Here is a 26,932-nt window from a genome sequence, read left to right on the forward strand (position 1 = left end):
ATGTCCAACTCTTTGCGATCCATGGAATTCTCCAGGCTAGAATACTGGAGTGGATAGCCTTTCCCTTCTCCAGGGGATCTTCCCAACCCAGGGATAGAACCCAGGTCTCCTGCACTGCAAATGGATTCTTTACCAGCTGAGCTACAAGGGAAGCCCTGTTTTTCAGGTTCAATACCTGGTCAGGGAACTAAAAGCCTACAAGCCATGTGACATGGCCAATAAATAAATAACAAAAGCTAAGGATCAGAGATTATCATTTTTGTACATTTGAAAGCCATTAACCAAACTATAGAGGATATATATCCTGTGGTGCCAAATACATATGCTTTGTGAACAACTTTATCTAGAGCCTACTGCTGGTTTATAGTTCTGGATTTAAAAGATGCTTTTTACTACATATCCCTGAGTCCCAAGAATTGATTGCCTGTGAATGGGTTGATCCAGAGACTAATATAAAGCAATATTTTTTGGATGGTATTGCCACAAGGATTTTAGCATGCCCCTCCCTGCTGCCGCCTATTTTGGGGGAAACCTTAGCCAAGGAATTCAGGGATCTCCAATTAATGGAGTTTTAATCCAATATGTGGATGATATACTAATTGCTAGTAAAATTAAGGAAGCTTCAGACCAAAATATAATCCTCACTTTAAACTTTTTGGTAGACCAGGAATATAAAAGCATACATTTTCAACCAATTTTAATTATTTGATTTGAATTATCAAAAGGGCAAACAAATTTACTGCAAATAGAAGGAAAGTATTACCTAGAGTAGCTGTTCTCACTATCAGATGGATATTGTGTGGATTCTGGGGAATGGCTGGGTTTTGTCATATTGGGATTCCCAAGTTTGGACTTACGGCTAAGCACTTATATGAGGCTCTTAAAGGAAATGACAGTGAGCCATTAAGATGGAACTTTTAACATTTTACTGGAGGTTTTATTCAGGGTAACTGGGGAAGAGTAAAAAAAAAAATGGATCCATACTAAAAAGGAAGAAGTAAAACTTATATTTGCATATTTCTTGCATGTAGGAAATTCTGAGTCCACTAAAACACTACTAGAGCTAATATGCAAATACAGCAAGTTTGCAATATATGAGAAATAGTTTTGTTTCTACGCATTAGAAACTATTCAAAAAATGAAACTAAGAGAGCAATTCCATTCACATTAGTATCAAAATAATCATAACCTCATGAAACATTTAACAAAGGAATTACAAAAATTACAAAATATCATGGAAAGAACTTAAAGGTGACCTAAATAAATGAAAAGTATTTACCAATTAGAAAACTTAACATTGTTAGATCAATTTGGTGAGTATTGCCATCCTGTCTCTTAAACACAATCTTGATCAAAATCCCACATGGCTTTTTTGCAGAAATTTAAAGCTTAAAATTCATATGGGAAATGCAAGTAACTCAGGATAGCCAAAGCATACTGGGGGCGTGGGGTGGGGGGGAATAGAGCACTCTGTACTTACCCTATCCAATTTCAAAGCACACTACAAAACTACATTAACTAAGACTTGCATTTAGCTTAATTAATAGGATATAGATAGAGATCAATGGATCGAAGTTAGAGTCCAGAAATAAACCTTTACATTTATATTCTGTTGATTTTTGTCGAGTGCTGAGCACTTTAAAGGAGAAAAGAATACTCTTTTCAAGACCAGACAAATGGATAGCCACATGTCAACAAATGAAGTTGAACTGCTATCTTAAACCAGATATGAAAATTAACCAAATAACAGGTTAAAGCTCTCAAAGGAAGAGCTAAAACTCTAAACCTCTTGAAAGCATAGACAAATATCTTCACTACTTGGGAACCTCTTCTAATATAATAAGATAAGAAAGAGAAAGACACATAGACTGAAAATAAGTAAATTATATTTACCTGCAGAAAACATGTTTTATGTGGAAGATTGTGATGTGTTTACAAAAAAATTCTGGAGGTAATGAGTGAATTTAGCCATCTTGTAACATATAAGGTTAAAGTACAAAAACAACCCTCTTGTTTTTCTTTGTACTAACTAAAATACTTAAATATATAAAAATTTAAAATTTCTACTCATGTGAAAGCACCAGAAGTAATCTAAAAAGAGAGACTGTGGATTAGAAGAAAATATTTGGCAAAGACAAAAAAAAAATAACATCCAAAAAATATAACAAATTCCTACCAATAAGTAATATAAAGACAAAAAATAGAACACTGAAAAATGGATAAACTACTTGAACAAACATTTTATACAAAGAAATACTAATGTCTATTATACATGTAAAAAGGTCAGTCTTGTCAACATCAAGAAAATGCAAATTAAGATCATAATGGAATAATGCTTTATACCTCCAAAAAGCAAACATTGAGGATTTGACAGTCTCATGTGTTCAGAGGAGATAGAGAATTGGATTCTCATACATACTATTGGTGGAATTATAAAGTGGCACAACCACTTTGAAAACCAATGTGTTAATATCATGTAAAAATGAACTTTGAATCCTCTGATCCAGTGGTTAGATATATACTTTAGAGAAACCATGGCACATATGTGCCAGGAATCATGTATCTGAGTATTTATAGCAGTATTATTCATAATTATCAAAGCTTAAAAGTAGTTTCAATGTCCATTTACCACAGAATGGTGAAATACATTCTGAAATATTTACACATAGATTTATTCATCAATACTTAAACTTGTGTGATGCAAGCAAATTACAGAAATAATACCATGTGATGCTCTTTTCTTACATAAAACTAAAAAATAAATCGATTTTTTATCAAATATCACACAATTTTAAGTATGCTTTAAGAATAACGTAAAAATAAATCCTGCCTTACAGAAAGATTCAGTTGAATTGCTGTGCTGACCCATGTCTTATCAATTAGACCATATTGTACCTATAACTTTTCTCAAGCCCATTTCTAAAAAACTTTGTTTCTATCCATGCATGTATGCTTACTCTCTTCAACATATAAGATAATAGAGGAATATGACTTGACCATTCTCCAAGGAGGCTGAGAAACTGTAACAACATTAAAGTAGGTCATTTGCCAAAAATGCAATGATCAGACAAAAATGGCCCTTATTAAAGTACCTATTTTTAGTTGACATTCTGGCAGAAGCCATCCAAAATGATATTTAAAGATATCCCACACCTCAAGGAATCTTAAATTGAAGATATATATTAATGTTACAAATTAAGTTGTAGGGGAATGGAGAGAGAGTTAAATGTTAACAGTTAAATGAGTATAGACACAAAAAAATTATTTGCAATTTTATAAAAATAATTAAACAAATCATATGAGAAAGAAAATTATCTAACGTAAATGGATGAAACTTAGTTGCTATAGGCAGAAGTCTGGAAAATGTTTTTATGTGCTTGTAATATCTGAAAAATTATTTTTCTAATTTTTAACAGAATGAGACTGGAATATATAGATACCATTTGGGAAAACAAAAATCAGCCTCATTTCTGGTTGTAATACCAGTTATTTTATTATAAGAGAGATCCTATACTAAACTGTAAGAAAGTTCTTAATAACTATGCTATGCTAAGTCACTTTAGTTGTGTCCAACTCTGTGCGACCCCATAGACCGCAGCCCACCAGGCTCCCCCATCCCTGGGACTCTCCAGGCAAGAACACTGGAGTGGGTTGCCATTTCCTTCTCCAATGCATGAAAGTGAAAAATGAAAGTGAAGTCGCTCAGTCATGTCGTGGACTCTTCATGACCCCATGGACTGCAGCCTACCAGGCTCCTCCACCCATGGGATTTTCCAGGCAAGAGTACTGGAGTGGGGTGCCATTGCCTTCTCCACTTAATAACTATAGATTAATTGAATGATTGGATTATATGATTTTTTTCATTCTTAGGTTTCTATTTCTATCATTTTTCCCTATATATAAATATAATAAGATACATATTCCTGCTCACTTGTAACTGAGACTATGTTTCTTGAAGGTAGAGGCAGAATGATTTACAAAGTATAGTAGCAAAGCTCATGACTGTAACGTCAAATGAACAAAAGAGCCTCTTGATGAGGGTGAAAAAGGACAGTGAAAAATCTGGCTTAAAATCAACATTCAAAAAACTAAGATCATGGCATCTGCTCTCATCACTTCATGGCGAATAGATGGTGAAAAAGTGGAAACAGTGACAGACTTTATTTTCTTGAGCTTCAAAATCACTGTGGACAGTGACAGCAGCCACGAAATTAGGAGATGGTTGCTCCTGGAAGGAAAGCTATGACAAACCTAGACAGCATATTAAAAAGCAGAGACATCACTGTGCCAACAAAAGTCTGTAGAATCAAAGTTTTTCTGGTAGCCATGTACAGATATGAGATTTGGACCATAAAGAAGGCTGAGTGCCAAAGAATTGATGCTTCTGAGATGCTTGAGAGTTCTTTGGATTGAAGGAGATCAAACCGGTCAACCCCAAAGGAAATCAACCCTGAATATTCATTGGAAGGAATGATGCTGAAGCTCCAGTACTTTGGCCACCTGGTGCAAAGAGCCAACTCATTGGAAAAAACCCTGGTGCTGGGAAAGATTGAGAGCAGGAGGAGAAGGAGAGGACAAAAGATGAGATGGTTGGATGGCATCACTGACTCAACAGACATGAGTTTGAGCAAACTCCAGGAGATAGTGAAGGACAGGGAAGCCTGGCGTGCTGCAGTCCATGGGGTTGCAAAGAGTTGGACACAACTGAGCAACTAAACAGCAACAAATGAGTTCAAATCAGTATGAGATGTATGTCACAAAATCACTAGAATATAAGAAATCTATGCTCCTTAAAATAATAATAATAATAATAATTATTAAAATAATACAACAATCAACCTAAACGTTAAAAACCAAAGAAGGAACACATTTTTCCCCAGAGTCACTAAATATCTGCTTTGAAATATTTAGGTCTTTTACAAATAAAGCTGACTCAGTCATTCATCTGTCTAAGGCAGAAAAATTGAGCATTATACAGCTTATTCTGCAAGGTTCTTTTGAATGAGAAGTTTGACAATTCAGTTCTGTAAAGACATAAAAAGACACGTTAGCAAATTTTGTTCAAGTGTGGTGATACTTGGAAAAATAATGTGAAACAAAGAACTGCCAAAAACAGGTAACAAAAATTTAAAAATTAAAGACTACAATAAAGGGATATTTTAAAAATAGATTTTTCATGCAAATCCACTGATTATCCTAATTACAGGGAATGATTAACTTCAGCTGAAGCCCAGTTAAACTGTCTGTCATGTAAGCATTGGCTGAATGATTATGGAGGGGACAGTATGAGGCAGGAAAAAAGTACCACTGTCACTATGTAACCTGGGTTTTGGGGAAAAAAAAAGATGATAGAAAGATGGATATTAGATATTGTTTGTGAGAGTAAATCAGCATCACCTGCAAGTGATTGTTTAAAACTCTAAATAGTAAAACCATTTCATGACTAAAATAGTGTAGTAGGCAAAAAAGCAGATCAGTAGATTGCTCATGGCCCAGCAATCTTTGATCCAGTGTAAATTGGGAGAACTATCCACAGCCAAAGAGTCCCTGGTGTGACTCATAATTAGGTTTATGCTACCAATGAAATAAGATCATTAAGGGATATTAAATATGTAAATATAATTTTAAAACCAAATAATTTGAAAATATAAGTTTTAAAATACAAAATTCAGCATGGTGAAATGGTGACAGGCAAGTTTAAAAGCAATGTAATGATCCCAGACAAGCATTTTGCTTAAATCTAGACCTCTTTTGTACCTTTCCAGACTGATTATGGCAAACAGAGAGCAGTTTCTTTGAAGTGTTGAGCTTTCCGTGGGGTCCTAACCCTCCAAACAGCAGACTGCATTTGGGATTCTCTTTAAGGGTAATAACACTTGCTTTTGTGTAGCAACATGTACTGAGAAGGGCTTGTATTGATCCTTCGGATTTTCCAAGTTAATAGGTAAAAGATTTGTTTGAGGGAAAAGCAGACATCTTTGGCTATTTAGAACTTAAAAAAGTAATGATAGAAGAAGATTCTATTTTTATTCAGAAAACTTGAAGTCTTGTGGTTAATGAACTCAGAAAAGCACTGTAAATAAATAATCGTTCTATTTTGAAACATTTTAGAAATCCAGTATTCCAAGGAGCCAGTGAAAACACTAAATTAAAAATTCCATGAGTTGGTCACTGCTGTTTGCTGTGCACACTGACCAAACCATGGCCCACACACATCCATTCTTATCCTGAATTGAGAGTGGACTGAAGCAACAAAGGATTTGTTTAAATAATGACCATGACAAGTATTTTTCTTAAGAAATAGAAAACACCGATCTAAAAAGATTAATGTAATGTATTTATACTAGTCCTTAAAATTCAGATTAATAAATTGCTTGTCATCCTGTTCATAGAAGACAATGTTTAAATGTTTATATTCATACCCTGTGATTTGAATTGACACAATACCATGAAAATACCAATTCCTGAGACTATACACTAGAAATCAAAGTCAATCAGCAAAATTCCCACCATAAACTAGCCAATGGTATGTAATTTTCTCTTGGAAGTTGGATAAGGTTTTGTACTTGGGGAGACTGTGTATTTAGAACTTGGAAGTAAGCATTTACATTTAGTGAAAAGATTCTTATTATGTAAATCACACACAAATAAAGCATTAGACATTTTATATTTAGTTTTGGCAGTTAGTCCATAAGATAAGTCCATCTTGATAATAATCTCATTAAGAAAATGACTATTTTCAAATTTTAAAAATTGTGGTTCATTTTATTTTAGTGTAATACCTTTATATAGCCCATCCGTTTTCTAAAGTCTGTATAATATTTAAACTGGGATAGAAGTATTAGTTTTATAAAAGAATCATAGAAATATTTGAAACAGATCTTGAGAGGCAATCATGAAAATCTCAGATGATGGGAAATTTCTGATACTTGAATTTTCTGGTTAACTTAGGTTTTAAGAAAAAAAAAAACCTTTTATATACCATCCTTTGCAATGAAAGTCTTTTGTCAGGCACCACTGATTTGCCTTCCATGGTGGGCACAATGTAGTGAATATAATTGAGTTTTTAATGACATATGCTCAGAGTCACAAATTATTGTGTATATACAATAATAATAATAATAGTAATTTTCAGTGTAAAATTTTAGGAGAATGAGCTGAGGGTGCCCCCTTCCCAGGATGTGCATGGAGTTTGCCTTTTGGACCAAACCTATTTTTCAAGTTTTAAAGCCAATAATAGAACATTTTTAAGAGGTACATTGAATTAGATATGCATAACATACGCATTTTTATAAGCAGCAATCATTAAAGGTACCTTAAACTTTTTTTTCATACATTTGTTTTATTTTCCTAATTTTATTTTATTGTTGTTTCTTTTCCCCATCCTGTGACTTGAATGTTTTCAGGGATATTGTAAACTCTACTCCAGTAGGTGTCAGACTTTCCCACTGTGCAAACTGCAGAGCCTCAGGAAAGGCAGGCTAATAGATGCTGCGATGCTTAATGCTATACTTAAATCAGTTGTTCCTGTAAACTGACTCTTTTAGCATCCCCCCAAGTAACACACTTTTAAATTAATTTCATATTTAAGTAAACAAAGTATACAAACACTTCTCATCTCATCACCTAGATTATATAAGCACTCCTTAAAATCTGGTATGTATCATACAATATGTACTTATATATTCAGCAGCAATTCAGTGAGTAAAAATATCAAAGAAATAAAAGGAAATGATTAACAAGAAAAAATTGAGATGCAGAGTATACTTTAGTATTTTCACTGGCAATAATGTAGTTGATACATTTATTTCTCAAGGATATAAATGGTGTGTTTCCTTTTAGATATTTATAGCAGGTGAGAATAATCCCCTTGGATGCCACTAGGCCTTTGATAAGAACTTTGCAAACAATACGTGTTATAGACTGAATGTTTGTGTCCCCCTCCAACTCCATTTGTTGACATCCAAATGCCCATTATGTTAGTATTGAGAGATGGGGGCTTTGGGAGTTATTAGGTATAAGGTATTAGTGCCCTTATAACAGAGGCCCTAGAGAGATCCCTCATCCCTTCCACCATGTGGGGGTAAAATGAGAACTCAGGAACCTGGAAAAAAGCCCTCATTGACCATGCTAGCAACTGTTCCTGGGCTTCCAGCTTCCAGAACTGAGAAATAAATTTCTGTTGTTTATAAGCCACCCAGTCTTTTATTTTGTTATAACAGCCTGAATGGACTAAGATGTTATCTGAATTTAATTGACCAGATTTTTCACATCTAAAACCTCATAATTTACAGAATTAAGCAGAAAAATGCTTATTATCATAGGCAATAGAATTAATTAGATGGTTAGTTTTTGTGATTTTAAACCATCAAATTTTTATATTATATTTAAAATTTCTATTTACAAGTGGTCTAATTAATACAAGACTTGTAGTATTTATTATTTTAGACATACTGTGATATGCTTAGTAGCTCAGTTGTGTCTGACTCTTTGTGACCCCATGGGCCACAGTCTGCCCAGTCCATGGGGATTCTCCAGGCAAGAATACTGGTATGGATTGCCATGCCCTCCTCCAAGGGATCTTCCCAACCCAGGGATCAAACCCAGGTCTCCCGCATTGCAGGCAGATTCTTTACTGACTGAGCCACCAGGAAAGCCCTTAAACATACTAGAAATCATAATTTATTTAACTTGAGCCACCTGTTTGTACTTAAAGCAAGTTATATAGCTTATAGAAAGAATAAACAAATGAAATTCTAAAATAAATCAAGTTTCCAGTAAACTCAGCAAATAAAGTATTCATCTTGTTTCATATTCAACTTTTCCCTTCTGGCCTTTTCATTAATATTTTACAATATTTATGGCCATTCTCTATGCAAAATAAAACACAATGGCAACAAAAGAGTGGGAAACTCTCAGGGCCAGCTCTGACTTCTGCTTTCTCTCCCTTTCCTTTTTCATTAAAAAAAAAAAAAGAGAGAGAGAAAACTCCTCAATTGATTATCCATATTTTTATAGTTCTCATATTTTCCAAACTTATGCCTCTAGTCTTGATCTCTGCTTCAAACTCCAAATCCATTCAATAAGCAGTCATTCCACAGAGTTTTGTTTGGCTTTTTCTATGTGCATGGCACTTATGTTAGCAGTTGAATAGAATAATAATTGAAAAGGGCAAGGTTCCTATTATCATAGGGTGTATTTTTGACATGAAAAAATATAAAATACACAAATGTGTATATTAATAAACTCATAATTTCAAATAAATGCTTTAAAGAAAAAAGTAAAGGTGATAAGATGGCAATTTGACATTGGGTTGTGAGAGAAGGTCTGCTTGAGAGAGGGACATCAATGCTAGAGTTGCATGAAGAAAAGGAATCCATCATTCAAAATACTGAAGTTACAGCATTCTATCAAGAGCAAACAGGAAATTTCCTTGAGATACATATTAACTTGACATGGTCAGTAACCAGAAGGAAACCCATTTGTGGAGAAAAGGAAGTGGAGTGAACTTGGAGCATGGTGGAAATTTAGATCATACAGACAGGGGGTCATGAGCAAGACCCAGTGTGCATGGTGAGGATTTTGCATTTTATTCTATAGGTATGGAGAGCTACCAAGTGAACTTGAGCATGTGAGCAAAATACCAAGTTTCACCGATTTTTAAGACACATATCTCTGAAATCATGAATACGTTTTGAAATCAGTGGTATCTTTTAGTCACTATTGGTCAGACAGTAGGTATTGTTACTGCCTTAGAAATAGCTAAACCAGTTTTATTTATATTTTCATTTCAAGGATGCATAAGTGATATATAATAAAACTCTGAGAGATAAATCTAAAAACTTTAATGTCATATTTTCTTATTAATACATAAGATAATGCATCACAGTATATGAAGTCTTACATTCAATGAAATTCATTAACCTGAGTTAAAGTTTAAATGCCTTGAAGTGAAGTGAAAGTCGCTCAGTCGTGTCTGAGTCTTTGTGACCCCATGGACTATACAGTCCGTGGAATTCTCCAGACCAGAATACTTGAGTGGGTAGCCTTTCCCTTCCCCAGGAGATCTTCCCAACCCAGGGATGGAACCCAGGTCTCCCGCATTGCAGGCAGATTCTTTACCAGCTGAGCTATCAGGGAAGCCAATCTTTCAAAACCTCAGGATATCTCCATTTTCACTTGCAATCCCTAGCCCCTTTCAGTGTTTTTCAGATGGGTACCACTGTTTCAGCATCAAATCCAAACTGAAAATATCCACAGCATTATCCAATAGAACTTTCTGCAACAATGCAAATACTCTGTGTCTACACTGTCCCATATGGCAGCCACTAGCTCCAGGTGAACAGAGTGCTTGACCATGTAACTAGTAGTATGACTGAGGAACTGAATTTTTAATTTCACTTAATTTTAATTAATTTAATTTTAAATAGCCACCTGTGCTTAGTGGCTATCACAGTAGAGAGTGCATGTCTAGAGGAAGAAGAGAAACCTTGAGTGTCAAGAGTAGAGAAGTTTTTCCTTGAGGTCCCCCATGGTTCTTCCCAGGTGTCTCTTTGGTCAAAAGCTGGTCACATGGCTACTCCTAAGTCAAACATTGCCAAGGGAAACCATTTCCACAGCTAGCTTAAAATAATCAGGATTCAGTGTGGGTGCATTGGTCCCAGCCCTGGCAGCACCTGGGTTGGAGCAGGTGGCCGGGCACAGAGGGGCTCAGAGGAGCCGAGTTCTGTGTCAAACATACAATGTTCTATGTCAAATTTATTCCATAAAAAAGTTTGAAAGGTCTCACATGTGTGGAGGCAAGAGTGGAAATGCGGATAAGTTAAGAGATTGGTGGTGGGTAATGGTGGTAAGAATGGGATGGTATGGTAAAAGTGGAGAGAGGCTAGGGGTTTGAAGGATGTTGGAGAGGACACTGAGACTTCTTAATTGATTATATAAAGGCCAGGGGAGAAAATGTAAAAGATATACCAAAGGTTTCCAGTTATGGAACTAGCCATTCACTGAGATGAAGATTCAAGTACACAGGTGCAGGCGTTGGGATTGTGAGAGAAGTTATCAGGTAGGCAGTCGATGCCTCTCGATATCTCATCTTACCTACTATCCTCTCAGGGGAGGCTCACAGTGCTCAGGGTAGGCCACTCACCCTGCTACATATTCTTAAGAACTCCATTCAGAATGTTGATCACCGTTCTGACTCCACATCAGTCTTTGTGATGCACTCTTTTCCCTCCCCACGCCCTCCTGGACTGCAGGTTCCAGGAGGCGGAACAGGTGGGAGTTTGTTTTCACTGTTTTACTCTCAGCACAAGCACGATGCTGGGGACGTATTGAAAGCTGAAAGTGTTAGTTGCTCAGTCATGTCTGACTCTTTAAGACCCCATGAACTGTGTAGCCTATATTAGTCCTCAGCAAATATTGGCTCACTGCATAGATACACTAATTCTAATTTCTCCTTTTTATCCTGCCTGTTTCAAAGTGCTTGGTCACTGACCAACCTCCATTCTGCTAGACAGGAAACCACAACTCTGGTGGGGCCAGGAGTTCTGTGGTGCTAAGATGAGACAAAATACAAGATGAGACAAAAATATGCCAGAAAAATTCTATTGATGTAAGTATTCCTTTTAAGTAGAATCACTATAAAATTCTAAGAGTATTAGGGGAAAAAACCCCAAAACCTAAAGATGAGTTTATCCCCAGTCAATCAGATTTTCTTATACAGAAATAATAATTCTTTAGGAAGGATTTGTTTATATATTCACATATAGATCCATAAACTTTATAGTCAGTTCATTAAATATTGTGTATGTATTATAAACCAAATATTTTACTAGCAATGAAAATATGTACCTAAATGCAAGGAGATCACATATATAATTATAATACACTACTGTAAGTGTGGCAAAAGAAGAATTCAGAGTTTAAGTACAGTCAGAGAGCCCACCTGACTGAGACTGAGAAGGCTTCCTGGAGATATTATTATTAGGTGTAAAAGAAGTAGGTGATAGGAAAATAAGACTGTGCTAGCCAGAAGTACAAACAGGGACCAGAGATGGGTTTAACAAACAATATACTGTGGACTAGAAAACTACAAATTTTAATGGCCAGAAAGTGACAGAAGATGAGGCTGGGGAGATAGGCAAGAGCCAGATCAAAGATGGCATTGTGTGACTGATTGGGTAACAAATCTGGACTCTGTTATGGAGCAAAGAATAGTCACTGAAGCCTCAGAAGTGGGGAAATATACTGGCCACTTGTTTGTTCCAGTTGGGATAGTAGACTGTGTTTGCTGAGGGAGTATAATGTAGGGATAGAATGCTTTGTCTCTGAAGACAGCCTGGGTTTGCATTTTTGCTGTGCAATTTACTAGCTAAGTGACCCTAGTTAAGTTTCTTAACCTCTCCATAATGAAATAGTAAAAGAATCTTCATAGAATTATGGCGATGTTTAAAGGATTGAAAATTATGTATTTTCATACACACACACACACACACATACACACCCTCAGTATAGTACTAGAGAAAATACCATAAAGTGTTTGCTACTATTTTTGTTTGTTAATCAAATAAAATGTGAAAGATCTCTTTTGACCTTGTTAAGGTTTCTTTTCGTCAGCACTGTGTCCATAAGAGATGGGCCTAAGTTTTATCTCATACCATTATCAATTGCGTGGCTTAATGAGTAGAAGTCTGGGACCGAATGAAAAGTTTACCAAAAGAGAACTTCAGGACCTCCCTGGTGGTCAGTGGTATATAACTCGGTGCTCCCAATGCAGAGAGTTTGATCTGGTCAGGGAACTGAGATCCTGCATGCTGCATGGTTCAGCCAAAAAAATGAAATAGAACCTCAGCTCTCCAGGACTTCAGGATGTAGACTCTTAAGTTGTTGTTGCTCAGTCCTCCACTGTCTCCTGGAGTTTCTTCAAGACCCTCTAAGTACATGTGTGCTAAGTCGCTTCAATCATGTCTGACTCTGTGCAACCCTATGGACTGTACTCTGCCAGGCTCCTCTTTCCATGGTTTCTCCAGGGAAGAATACTGGAGTGTGTTGCCTTTATCTTCTCCAGGGGATTCTCCCGACCCAGGGATCAAACACATTTCTTACATCTCCTGCACTGGCAGGAGTGTTCTTTACCTCTAGAGCCACCTGGGAAGCCTCAGAAATAAGATTATTGTCATTGGAAAATCCAACGGATGGAGTTCTGCTCAGCAGGTCACAACTTTAATGTCTTGTTTCCTCCTAACATATAGTGAATTTTTAAAAATCTGAGACATGTTGGTGGTTACTTTTTATAGAAAATATTCCTTGGAAGCAGGAATTATTTTAAAAATTCTCTATTTCCCCAGAGACCAGTACAATGTTAGGCACATAATAGGCAATATATAAAAATCATCAGATGATTTGTAATATATAAAAATAAGTAGGTGTTCATAAGCTTTGACAGTGAGGTCTCTGGGTAAAACGATTAGCATGTATCTAGTATTCATCAAGTTATCAATTACTACTTCTAATTATGAAACAACTGTATGCCATTTCTATATGCCATGTAAAACTTTAAGCACTATTTTAATTAGAACTGTTCCCTTCTTCTTTTGGTTGTATTTACAATCTATTGAGAACTCTTGACACACATCTCTAAAAAGTTCAAGTCATTTTCTATGAGTGCCTAAGGTTTCTATACAACTTGTTTAAAAAAATTAAATCATAGAATATTACAAAATATGAATAGAGATGATTTTATAAGTGACTATGACTCTCAATAGTTTACATTTTACTATTATTTGATAGCCCATATTCTGTTGTTCATAAACATGAGAAAGCTTAATTTATATCTGTTAAAATGTCTCTTATAGACAAAGTATATCCATCCCAAGTTGAACATTTTGTAATCTGTAGTATTTATTTTATAGTACATTGGCATGTTCTACATTCCACGAAGTTAATGTTTTTAGTTAAAATCACATTTACTTCCATATTTAAAAAATTCTATAACCTTTGAAATACAGTGAAAATGGAATTAAATAAATACAAATCTATTGGTTTATATTCCCAGTGTGTCCTCATCTTTATATCAAGAACATCTTTATACCATTAACCCAATGCCTTTCACATAGCAGGTGTAAGTTGCTATTATTAACTTAAATTAGTTTATGTGGTCAGGTATTTAACTCAAGCTTCCAAGGCATTATTTGGTGTCTTTAAATTTTTATTATAAGCAAAAGGTATTTGAAAGTTTAATTTCATAATACTAAACATCTAGTATTCTAAACATGGAAATAATTTTGAACATTAAATGAATAGAACACTGACTTGCATTTCTCAGTGTTTTGTTCTTGTTTTTTTGGGCCTTTTAAAAGTTTTATTTAATGATACTGTTTTAAGCTTTGTTTTATTATTTTGTTTCAACAATTCAAATAGAATTTTCTCTAATTTTAAATCAAAATCAATTTGAAAAATTGGCCTTTCTAATCAACACATTAATGATAATAGCATAACTCGGTATAACAGTACTAGTAAAATATGATTTGTTGAGCACCCATTCTGTGAGAAGTATGTGTCTAAGCACATTTCATTAATTTAAATCTTGCATGATAACCCTGCAAAGTTGGAATTTTTATCTGTATTTCCTATCTGTATTTTACAAATGAAAAAACTTAGATTCAGGAACATCAATTGACTTGCTGAAGTCAAGGATCCAGACAGTACGGGAGCCAGGATTCCAACCCAGCTCTGCTTGGTTTGTTCTTGATAACTGTTTAATTTCCACAGCACCAGGCTGTTTCAATTTTTAAATCTGTTCACACATTAACCGTATTGACATTTTTTTCTTTCACCTTGTGGATGTAATTCTGAGCACAAACAGCATATGCTTGATGTGAGTTAACTAACAAGTCACTGTAGGGTTACACTGTAGGGTTACACTGTAGGGTTAGTGACCATCTCCAGTTAAAGTACCTCTATTTAGTAACTTGGACCACTTCAATTAAAACAAATTGCTGCATTTTATTTGTTCAGCTTTTCCTTTTAAGATAAGGTAATGCTCAATTCCCTCATCTAACTGACATATGATCTGGTTTCATCTTGAACACAAAATCCTGTCTGGAAATGAGACCATTTAACTGTTAGCTTGCAATCTTACAAACCGTATCATTAGAAAGGGGGATAAAAAGAATTTTCTTACTTTCCTCTAGTTGTTTCAAAACTTGGTTTTTGTTTGCTGGTTCTTTGGCTTCCAGGGCTGTCACCTCTGCTGAGGTACGTTTCCCGTGGCGATCGATTTCCCACGCCTCCAACTGAGTTTGGAGAAATGCCTTGTTCATTCGTCTTTCTGGCAAAGCTCTGAAGAAATTTCAGGGTGGAGTTGGAAAGAATCACTGATTCTGCTTTAGGACTGAACTTGAGGGTAGGTTCCGTCTGGAGGGCAAGCGTTTGTAACTTCAGCATCCCTTCTTCTGTCTTCTCTGTGAGTGTGAGAGTTTGTTTTCTCACACCCTCTGGAGATGCACTTGTCTCTGAAGGCAGTGGTATTGATTTCAGAAGACTGTCTTCAGAAGTGCTGGAATCAGGAGCTGTGGCCACTTCAGTTGATGTGATCTTGGGGGTTGGCAGCACCTGGAGACTTTGTCCTTTGTTTGGAGGAACTGAAGCAGAGGTCGCATTCTTCTGGGAGTTCTCATCCTCAGTTGTAGTCCAAGTGTGCGTAGGGCCATTAAGCCCAAAGCCTCCACTCCATAAACTAGAAAGCAGGATAAATAGCCTTGCTCCTTTCATTTCAGTAGTTGGAAGCTAGAAAGCTCAAGTAAAATTGGGGGATAAAGTCCTTCTAGCCTTTCTGACAACTGCTTCCACACTGAATCTGCTAAGACAGAGGTTTGCCAATTTGAGATGTGAAGAGGAAACAGGTTTCTGTGTTTTGTAGTGGACTCAGGAAGTTTGATTTCCTGTTTCTGTAGGTTCTGTGTGATCTGTGACCTCTGGTAGGATGATCTATGGAAGCAGTAAAGCGTGTCCGACGAAGCTGAGGGTAAATGGAAAAACACAGGCAATGATTATCAGGAAAACCCATGAAAGAAATGTGAAGTAACTTTCCCAGGTCCACTTATATTTCATGTGTTGCTCAGTTTTGAAGAGAAATTTCATGGTGATGATGGAATTTTGTTTGGATGGGTTAAGTCAAATAGTTTACATTTTGTTCTACTATGCAAGGAAATTGAGAAAAAATAATGTGATACTTCCTTTCAACTATGCCCCATCCAGAGAGCCATGTTTTGTTTAAGGACATATACACATGCACAAATAAAAACTCTGTCTGCAGTGTCTCGGCCCTTTCATGCATCACAGGCTAAATTGTGAAAAAATAAAAACATGTCCCTATTTTTCTATACACACTTTAGCTGTAGCATTATTTGAAATCAATCTCAATGATGATAATAAAAAAGAAAAGGATAAATTATTGAATTATGTGAGTATACAAGAAACTCACTTTAAATTTTGCTCTCGAAATTTCTACTGGAACCAGTTAATGGAATGAAGCATCAGAAATTTAATTCTCTATTTTCTAATGCTTATCTTCTCATGGTTGAGAGTGATTAGTATTTTACCACTAAAAAAGGATGAAGAAAGAGTGGACTCATATGAAAATAAATTAAAGTGGAATAATACATATTAGTTTTTGTATTTTTACTGTAGTGCAAATGTATCAGCAGCAGAAAGTAGGGAATTGCATTGATCAAAGACTGTTCAATGGTGGTTTTCCCAGTAGAGATGCTTCATGGGATTTATGATTTCACTGTTCCAACAAATGTCTGATTCTCAGGCTTCCATTAAGCTCTCTGAGCTGTAAAAAATTTTCCATAGCATACCCTTTGGACATGTAAGTAACAAACTAGAGTAGTTCATCCATCCATATGTTTCTTCTTTCTTTCATTCATTCAGTAATAACCCAAATCGCCAGTCAGCTTTAGTGAGGTGCTCTCTTAGATGCTAAGATTATAAAGCAAGAATATTCTTGGGTCTCAATGTATTTGTGTTCTATTATATATTACCTGAAAGCTAGATCTCTGTGTAATTAATCTTTTTGTCAATTTCAGTGCCTGGTATTAAGTTCTTGTTAAATATTCAGTCTTGTAACGTTTTCTTCAGAACCAAAAAACTGGAAACCTCATGACTATTTGGTTATATATTATTATAGATATATACTCTTGTCTCTAATCCTTTATAAGTGGGGTTGCAAAGAGTCCAGGGGGTTACAAAGAGTCAGACACAACTGAGCGACCAAACAACAACAGATATATATTCTTGTCTCTAATCCTGTATACAGGACACCAGGTTTCGAAACAAGACCTAAATTTCCTCTGAACTACTAACTTTTTGATCTTAATACATTTTCTCCCCTTCATCTCCATCATTCTCTTATATAAGCTATTGTTGACATTTAGACAAGATCGGGTGCATTCAGGGTGGTATGGCTGTAGACTGTTGTTGACATTTAGAGAGTATATAACATGAGGTTATTTAAACTATGACACACAGTAGTCAGCAGCAACCCAACTGACTTTGATACGTGATACAAAACATCTGTTTCTCAGATATATCACAGAGCAACTAACTAACTTTGCATTTGTAAAAGAGCAAATAGGTCCAGCACAGACAATCCAGGCAGCAATTACTTACTAAAAAGAGTGATGAAATGCATAATTTTCACAACACAAGTATAGTTGTCAGTACTAAAAAAAGACATTACAGCTTCTTTATCTGGAAAAGACACAAGCAACTATCTTTGACTTAGAACAGAATAGTAATTAGAAAGCTCTAAGTGAAGTATTTCTATTTAGTGTACAATTTTAAATCATTTTGTTAGATTTAGTAAAAGTAGATGAAGAGACCATCCTGAAAGTTTAAGAAATAATCAGAATAATGACACACACACATTTTCTTATTTCTATGATTTGAAAAAAAAATCTTGATCCTATTTAGGACAAATGAACTTGAGTGGTAAGGGTCACTCATATAAGAGACAACAAATGGCTCTCAAATGGTAATAAAAACTGAGCTGAGGTGAAGCAATTCATTTCTCCTCCTGTAACACATTGACCAATAATGATTTTGGTTACCCCTATCCTAGCTTACAAGTGACCTTGTGATCAGAAGGCTAAAGGTTCTGTATCTCATTATCAATCCAATAAGCCATCTATTGCTGTAACTCCCTAGAGAAACACCATCTCATCTGAGGGATTTAGGTGTATGGATCAGTCCTTAATTGGAGACATAAAGTAAGTATCTATACTTAAGAAACTGTCAGAAGTCTAGCCTCAAATTCTGCTTTTGAGACTCATTAATATTCATCAACTAACAATTAAGAATAATAATATTCCTGGGATTATTGCCTAAAGAATATTCAGTCATTCTTCTAATTACTATAAAAACTATCCCTGGATTAAACTATATCATCAGAGTTTTTACACCTGGACCCAATCATTTTGCTACACCCCTGTGGTTGCTAAATTGTTTAAGTTAAACTGTTTTACTCTATTGCCATTTTTCTTCATTGAGCAATTTATAAGAAAGCAACTATAAAACTCATTATATTATGTACTATCATCGAGTTTGTATGTCATTTTTCATTGTACCTTAAGGATTGAATATATTTTGCAAAAGGGCTCTCTCTAGCTGATGAGATAATGGGGGTTATTTCCATTTTCTTTTTGTAATGTATTATTATTCATTGTTATTATTTTAGTCTTTTCTAATCATAAGAAAAAACAAAAAATCATATTAAGTTGAAACAAAAATGTAATTAGAAGTTAAAAGAGAATCTTAGATTAAGGACTTCATGATTTGTAAATTGTTGTGCAGTCACTCAGTCATGTCCTACTCTTTGCAACCCCATGGACTACAGCACACCAGGCTTCCCTGTCCTTCATCATCTCCCAGAGCTTGCTCAAACTCATGTCCATTGAGTCGATGATGCCATCCAACCATCTCTTCCTCTGTGGTCCCCTTCTCTTCCTGCTTTCTATCTTTCCCAGCATCAGAGTCTTTTCCAGTGAGTCAGTTCCTTGAATCAGGTGGCCAAAGTATTGGAGTTTCAGCTTCAGCATCAGTCCTTCCAGTGAACATTCAGGACTGATTTCCTTTAGGACTGATGGATTGATATCCTTGCAGTTAAAGGGACTCTCAAGAGTCTTCTCTAACACCAGAGTTCAAAAGAATCAATTCTTTGATACCCAACTTTCTTTATGATCCAACTCTCACATCCATACATGACTCCTGGAAAAACCATAGCTTTGACTATAGGGACCTTTGTCAGATTTGTAGATAGTGCTATGTATTATTTAAAAGCCATTTTATGGCTGCAAAAGTTATTGTCCTCTATAAAATATTGGAAGCAGGGAATAGTTTCAACTAGATTAACAGGGTTTCTTGGCAGCATCTTTCTTTCTCACAAAGAAATTCTCATCTTTAAAATAGTATAAAATTTTGAAAATAATACTTCACTATAGCCCTTCTCCATGCCAAGTAAGTCATGCCAAGTAAGTATCTGACTCTCATTTTACTGATAGAAAATCAAGCTTAAAGAATTTAAGTAACCTCCTAAAGTAGCACATTGTTAATTGATGCATAGTATGTCCAATTCTTTATTGTGCCCATTTTGCATGAAATGTTCCCTTGGTATCTTTAATTTTCTTGAAGAGATCTCTAGTCTTTCCCATTCTATTATTTTCCTCTATTTCTTTGCATTGATCACTGAGGAGGGCTTTCTCATCTCTCTTTGCTGTTCTTTGTAACTCTGCGTTCAAATGGGTATATCTTTCCTTTTCCTTTTTGCCTTTAGTTTTTCTTCTTTTTTCAGCTATTTGCAAGGCCTCATCAGACAACCGTTTTGCCTTTTTGCATTTCTTTTTCTTGGGGATGGTCTTGATCACTGCCTCTTTTACAGTGTCACGAACTTCCGTTCACAATTCTTCAGGCACTCTATCAGATCTAATCCCTTGAATCTATTTGCCACTTCCACTGTATAATTGTCAAGGGATTTGATTTATTAAGAAGAGATGGCAAGAATACACAGAAGAATTATACAAAAAAGATCTCCACGACCCAGATAACCATGATGGTATGATCACTCACCTAGAGCCAGACATCCTGGAATGCGAAGTCAACTGGTCCTTAGGAAAAATCACTACAAACAAAGCTAGTGGAGGTGATGGAATTCCATTTGAGATAAATCCTAAAAGATGATGCTTTGAAAGTGTTGCACTCAATATTCCAGCAAATTTGAAAAACTCAGCAGTGGCCACAGAACTGGAAAAGGCCAGTGTTCATTCCAATCCCAAAGAAAGGCAATGCCAAAGATGCTCAACTACGGCACAATTGCATTCATCTCACATGCTAGCAAAGTAATGTTCAAAATTCTCCAAGCCAGGCTTCAGCAGTATGTGAATCATGAACTTCCAGATGTTCAAGCTGGATTTAGAAAAGGCACAGGATCCAGAGATCAAATTGCCAACATCCGTTGGATCATCAAAAAAGCAAGATATTTCCAGAAGCACATCTCAGTTCAGTTCAGTCACTCAGTCATGTCTGACTCCTTGCAACCCCATGGACTGCAGCACGCCAGGCATCCCTGTCCATCACCAACTCCCAGAGTTTACTCAAGACTCATGTCTATTGAGTAGGTAATGCCATCCACCATCTCATCCTCTGTGGTCCCCTTCTCCTCCCACCTTCAATCTTTCCCAGCATCAGGGTCTTTTCCAATGAGTCAGTTCTTTGCACAAGGTGGCCAAAGTATTGGAGTTTCAGCTTCAGCATCAGTTCTTCCAATGAATATTCAGGACTGATTTCATTTAGGATGTACTTGTTGGATCTCCTTGCTGTCCAAGGGACTCTTAAGAGTCTTATCCAACACCACGGTTCAAAAGCATTAATTCTTCAGTGCTCAGCTTTCTTTATATTCCAATTCTCAGATCCATACATGACTAAAAACATCTACTCGGCTTTCCTGACTACACCAAAGACTTTGACTGAGTGGATCACAACTGTGGAAAATTCTTAAAGAGATAAGAATACCAGGCTGCCTTACCTGCCTCCTGAGAAATCTGTATGCATGTCAAAAAGCAACAGTTAAAGCTAGACATGGAACATCAAAATGGTTCCAAATTGGGAAAGGAGTATGTCAAGGCTGCTTATGCACCCTACTTATTTAACTTATATGCAGAGGACATTATGCAAAATGGCAAGCTGGATGAAGCACAAGCTGGAATGAAGATTGCTAGGAGAAGTATCAGTAACCTCAGATATGCAAATAGCCCCACCCTTATGGCTGAAAGTGAAAAACAACTGAAGAGCCTCTTTTTGGAAGTGAAAGAGGAGAGTGAAAAAGTTGGCTTAAAACTCAACATTCAGAAAACTAAGATCATGGTATCTGGTCCCATCACTTCATGGCAAATAGATGGCGAAAAAATGGGAACAGTGACAGACTTTATTTTCTTGGGCTCCAAAATCATTGCAGATGGTGACTGCAGCCATTAAATTAAAAGACACTTGCTCCTTATAAGAAAAGCTATGACCAACCTAGACAGCATATTAAAAAGCAGAGATATTACTTTGCCAACAAAGGTCCATCTAGTCAAAACTATGGTTTTCCCAGTAGTCAGGTATGGATATAAGAGTTGGACTATAAGGAAATCTGAGCACTAAAGAATTGATGCTTTTGAACTGTGGTATTAGAGAAGACTCTAGAGAGTCCTTTGGACTGGGAGGAGATCCAACCAGTCCGTCCTAAAGGAAGTCAGTTTTGAATATTCATTGGAAGGACTAATGCTGAAGCTGAAACTCCAATACTTTGGCCACCTGATGCAAAGAAGATTCTTTTCATTGGAAAAGACCCTGATGCTGGGAAAGATTGAACATGGGAGGAGAAGGGGATGACAGAGGAAGAGATGATTGGATGGCATCACCAATTCAATGGACATGAGTTTGAACAGGCTCTAGGAGTTGGTGATGGACAGGGAGGTCTGGTGTCTGCAGTCCATGGGATCACAAAGAGTTGGACCTGACTGAGCGAATGAACTGAGACTGATGTCCAATTCTTCTTTCCATCATCTAACAGTAAACTCCACTGCCCCCCAACCCCACGTCAAAAATAGAAAACTAGAAGACTAGTTTACAAAAATCTAGAGAAAATTTTCAAGTTGTCGTCATTCATTTTGTCAGTTGTTTTTAACTGTATATTTTGCTTTTATGTCACAGCTAAAACATATAGTGAGATACTGCTGATAATATTGTGATTTATATTTGTTTAAATTTATGGAATTAGAGGGGAGATTTTTGTTTGTAAATTTGCTTTTAGTCTAATCTTTACAACTTTATTCTCTCGTTTGGGTGCCATTTTTAATTCCTATTCAGTATTATAAGTGATATCACTGATCATTTGCTAAGTCATGTCCAACTCTTTGTGACCTCATGGTCTGTAGCCCACCAGGATCCTCTGTCCTCCACTAACTTTGAGAGTTTTCTCAAATTCGTGTCCATTGAGTTAGTGATACTATCTTTCCCAGCATCAGGGTCTTTTCCAATGAGTTGGTTCTTTGCCTCAGGTGGCCAAAGGATTGGAGCTTCAGCTTCAGCAACAGTCCTTCTGATGAATATTCAGGGTTCATTTCCTTTAGGGTTGACTGATCTCCTTACTGTCCAAGGTACTCTCAAGAGTCTTCTCTAGGAACACATTTCAAAAGCATCAGTTCTTCAGCACTCAGTCTTCTTTATGGTCTAACTCTTATATCCATACATGACTCCTGGAAAAGCCATAGCTTTGACTAGATGGACATTTGTCAGTAGTGTTGTCTATGCTTTTTAATACACTGTCTAGGTTTGTCATAGCTTTCCTTCCAAGGAGAAAGTGTCTTTTAATTTCATTGCTGCAGTTACTGTCCACAGTGATTTTGGAGCCTAAGAAAATAAAATTCGTTACTGTTTCCGCTTTTTCCCCTTCCATTGGCTGGGAAGTTACGGGACTGGATGCAATTGCCTTATCCTTCACAAGCACAGAAAACATGCTCCTTCACTTGCTAGAGCGAAACCTCCAGGACAGTATGAGTGCTACATCCCCAGCATCTAGTATAGTGTTTGGTAGACATTCAATAAATGTTTACTAAAATGAATGAACGCATAAAATGATGAAGTACTTCTATATAGCTGTAGTAGCACCTGTCAGGGGTTAGAGGGGAGGATCCATTCCCCAGTTCATAGCTACACAAAAGAAAAAAAAAATGCAAGGTAAATAAATACAGGGTACTCCTTCTATGAATACAACTTCAAGAAGTCTCCTAGAATACCCTTTTAATAAGATTACCTCTTGAATGCAAGTCTCCTAGAATACCCTTTTAATAAGATTACCTCTTGAATGCAAATCCTTCCAAAATAAAACTCAGAAATACCACTGTTTTTACCTCATCTGTTTTCAAAATATGTTTGAGACAGTTTTTCTTGAAACCATCACAGGCACATGAGAACTACAAAGCAAAGTCTAAGAGCTGTATAATAAAGGGTAATAAAGAAATAGTTATGCTAGAAAAATCTCAGGTGTGCAAACAAACCAAAGTTAACTATAAAATTTAGGTCCAGTAGTCTGGTAGGAAAGGAGATATGGAAGTATAATGAGTCAAATAATTTTTAATATTAAATGAGACAAGCTTATTAATTTGTCAGGAAAGAACATATTCTGTCCTAATATAAAAAATTTATCTCTATAATTAGGAACATTAAGAGCAAACTGATAAAAGATGACCAAATAACCCTCTTAGGAAATGTTTATATTGTAGTTTGCAAAATTTCCTATTGCTTATTTTATATTTTCCATTTAAGTAGAGCAATATACTTGAAAGTATTAAAAAGTCTTTAAGACTAATTCCTTTTGCACATTTTAGAAACAGCATTTTCTTTTCCTTCATGAAAGTTATGGCTAATCATTGATTGATTATCATTAATGACCTCTGCTTCTGGAAATATAGAAGCATATGTTTCCCTCTTCCTCCTACTAAGTACGTCTAAAACTCCTGGCCACTGTGTATAATATAAACATAAGAAGACTCTGGAAGGTGAGGAAGGCAGATGGGCTAGGAGACCTGAGGAACAACTGCATTGGGTTCTCTGGATTTTCTTTTTGCCTAATATCTCCCCAACCAAGTATGGGAGAATTTGACAAACTAGAAACACTGATGGCATAAACAATAAAACCCCAAGAAAATCCAAAGGACCAGAAGAAAATGGTCAACCTAGAAAGACAGAAATATTTTTAGACAGTAATTGTTCTACTCCCACCAAATACCACAGCAAGAACTGTGGTACTGCCCTTGTCCCTGCCTGCAGAGGCTGAATGGAGAGCTTAGATTCTGCACTCACAGGATTGTTACAAGCAGCCTCAGCTTCCATCCCTTCCCTGGGGTAGTGACAAGAAAAGGCTAATAGAGGAGGAATTAGTTTTCACTAAGTCACTGCCATAACCCTCCAAAGGCTGGATAAAGGGCAAGAGGACTGAAAATAAAAATGGTTTTGAGGTATGCTAGTCTTCACTGAGCACACTTCAGTGGTCTCCTAAAGGCAGAACAGAAGGCAAAAGGTGGGAGAAATATCTTCCATAGTGTACAAATCCAGGGGTGGTTCTGGAGAAGGAAGATAACTCACTAGAGATGAAAATAAAATAGATTTCTTACTGTAAAACAGGAGATCTCCCATAGCATTTTAATCACCTCCTCTTCACTGGTGAGGAATTCCCACCTTATGATGGTAGGGGTGGATGACACATGACACCTGACAATGGACAAATGGGACTGGTAGCAGTTTGTACGTACACTCACAGTCCTGGGAAGGAAGACACTACATGCCACACTAGTCTGCACCGAGGTTGTGCCTGAGAACAGAGTGAAATAGCCAGGGGCTGTAAGGGGCCAGCTGTATAATATCAAGAATGTAGGTTGCCCCCTGGCTCTCAATGGAGGGTGAAATCGGCTTGTTTGAATAATTCTACAAGCTGGCAGAGAACTGAATCCCACTACTCAGGGACGAAGAGGAACTGTGCTTGGTCCCCTTGATAAGGAGAATTATTCGGCCAGGGGACCTTATCCACTGGAGCAGAAAGGGGAAGGGAACTTGTGGTTAGGGCCATAAGAAACCCTCTAGGTTTCACATGTTGCGGCAGCATATAATTGGAAACCTAATTTTTAGGCCTGTAACACACAAAGTTCAGAGATATTTTTTCTGTATTGCAAAGAATAAAGAATTCTTTGGACCTTTGTTTGTGCTCTGATCGCAAGCTTAAGTGAAAGGAAAATCCTGATCATCTCAAAGTAGGATCAATTTTAAAACTGTGTTGAGTTAAAACAATAAAAGATGTAACAACTTTAGCTTAGATTAAACCTACCTCAACTACAAATTGGTGTGACTTAGACCCTATATTAGGGCTTCCCTGGTGGCTCAGTGGTAAAGAATCTGTCTGCAATGCAGGAGACCAGGGTTCCATCCCTGGTTGGGAAGATCCCCTGGAGGAGGACATGGCAATCCACTCCAGTAATCTTGCCTGGATTATTCCATGGACAGAGAAGTCCATAGAGTTGCACAGAGTCAGATGCAATTGAAGGGACTAATCAGCAGTGGACCCCATGTTTGAGGCCTGACAGGAGAAATATGCCCCTCTCTGAAATATTATTTGCTACAGTTCTTTTACACATAATACTCTCAAAAAAACATGAGACAAATGAAGAAACAAGAAAATGTGACCCATAGTCAAGAAACAAAACAGTAGTAGAAAAAGATCCAGGAAAAGCTCAGATATTATATGTATTGATATAATTTAACTTAAATATCCTAGAATGAGAGCAATATGTCTGAATACAGAGGGAATGTCAGCAGAGACAAAAACCTTAAAGAAAATAGAAATAATAGAAACAAAAATATGATATTAGAAATAATTTGATAAGCTTAATAGCACAGTGGAAATAGAAAGGGAAACAACGGGCTAATATGAAGACAGGCAGGTTAAATACAAGTTGTCCAAACTGCAACACAAAAAAGATAAAGGTGTAGACAAAACAGTATCTGAGATCTGTGGAACATTTTCATATGCTATAACATAGAGGTAGGATTTAATAAAAGTAAAAGAAAAGGAGATTAGGACAAAAGATACAGTTTTAAAAGATAACAGATAAAAATTTTCCAAAATTGATGAAACACATTAACCCAAACACTAAAGAAGCTCAGAAAATCCTGAGAAGGAGATTGTGCCTGGACATATTGTAGGTAAAATCCTGAATAACCAAAGAAAATTATTGAAAGCACTCAGTAATTTTTTAAAATAAGTTACATTATGCAAAGTGTACAGCTATTATGGCTGACTTTTAATTAAACACAACGAATGAGAGAAGACAATGGAATGACATCTTTAAAATACACAAAGAAAAAAAAGTAAAGTTACAATTTTCTATCTACCTATCCAGCGTTTCTCATGATGTCCTTGTACTCTCATGATGTACTCTGGAAAAGTTCAGTTTTCATTCCAATCCCAAAGAAAGGCAATGCCAAAGATTGCTCAAACTACCGCACAATTGCACTCATCTCACACGCTAGTAAAGTAATGCTCAAAATTCTCCAAGCCAGACTTCAGCAATATGTGAACCGTGAACTTCCTGATGTTCAAGCTGGTTTTAGAAAAGGCAGAGAGACCAGGATTCAATTTGCAAACATCCGCTGGATCATGGAAAAAGCAAGAGAGTTCCAGAAAAACATCTATTTCTGCTTTATTGACTATGCCAAGGACTTTGACTGTGTGGATCACAATAAACTGTGGAAAATTCTGAAAGAGATGGGAATACCAGACCACCTGATCTGCCTCTTGAGAAACCTATATGCAGGTCAGGAAGCAACAGTTGGAACTGGA

General features: G+C 36.4%; 1 protein-coding gene across 2 annotated transcripts in view; it reads right to left on the reverse strand.

The window, feature by feature from the left end:
- MMRN1 (multimerin 1) overlaps window positions 1-26,932 on the reverse strand; it is a 93,979-nt gene that overhangs the window by 58,273 nt on the left and 8,774 nt on the right. For both annotated transcript variants that reach the window (XM_010860148.1, XM_010860147.1), the window contains exon 2: window positions 15,182-16,018. In XM_010860148.1, coding sequence (XP_010858450.1) covers window positions 15,182-15,771 — 590 coding nt within the window. In that variant the 5' untranslated portion in view covers window positions 15,772-16,018. The remainder of the gene's footprint in view (window positions 1-15,181; window positions 16,019-26,932) is intronic.

Source organism: Bison bison, unplaced genomic scaffold (assembly GCF_000754665.1).
Source record: "Bison bison bison isolate TAMUID 2011002044 unplaced genomic scaffold, Bison_UMD1.0 scf7180017864464, whole genome shotgun sequence".
NCBI classification, from domain to species: domain Eukaryota; kingdom Metazoa; phylum Chordata; class Mammalia; order Artiodactyla; family Bovidae; genus Bison; species Bison bison.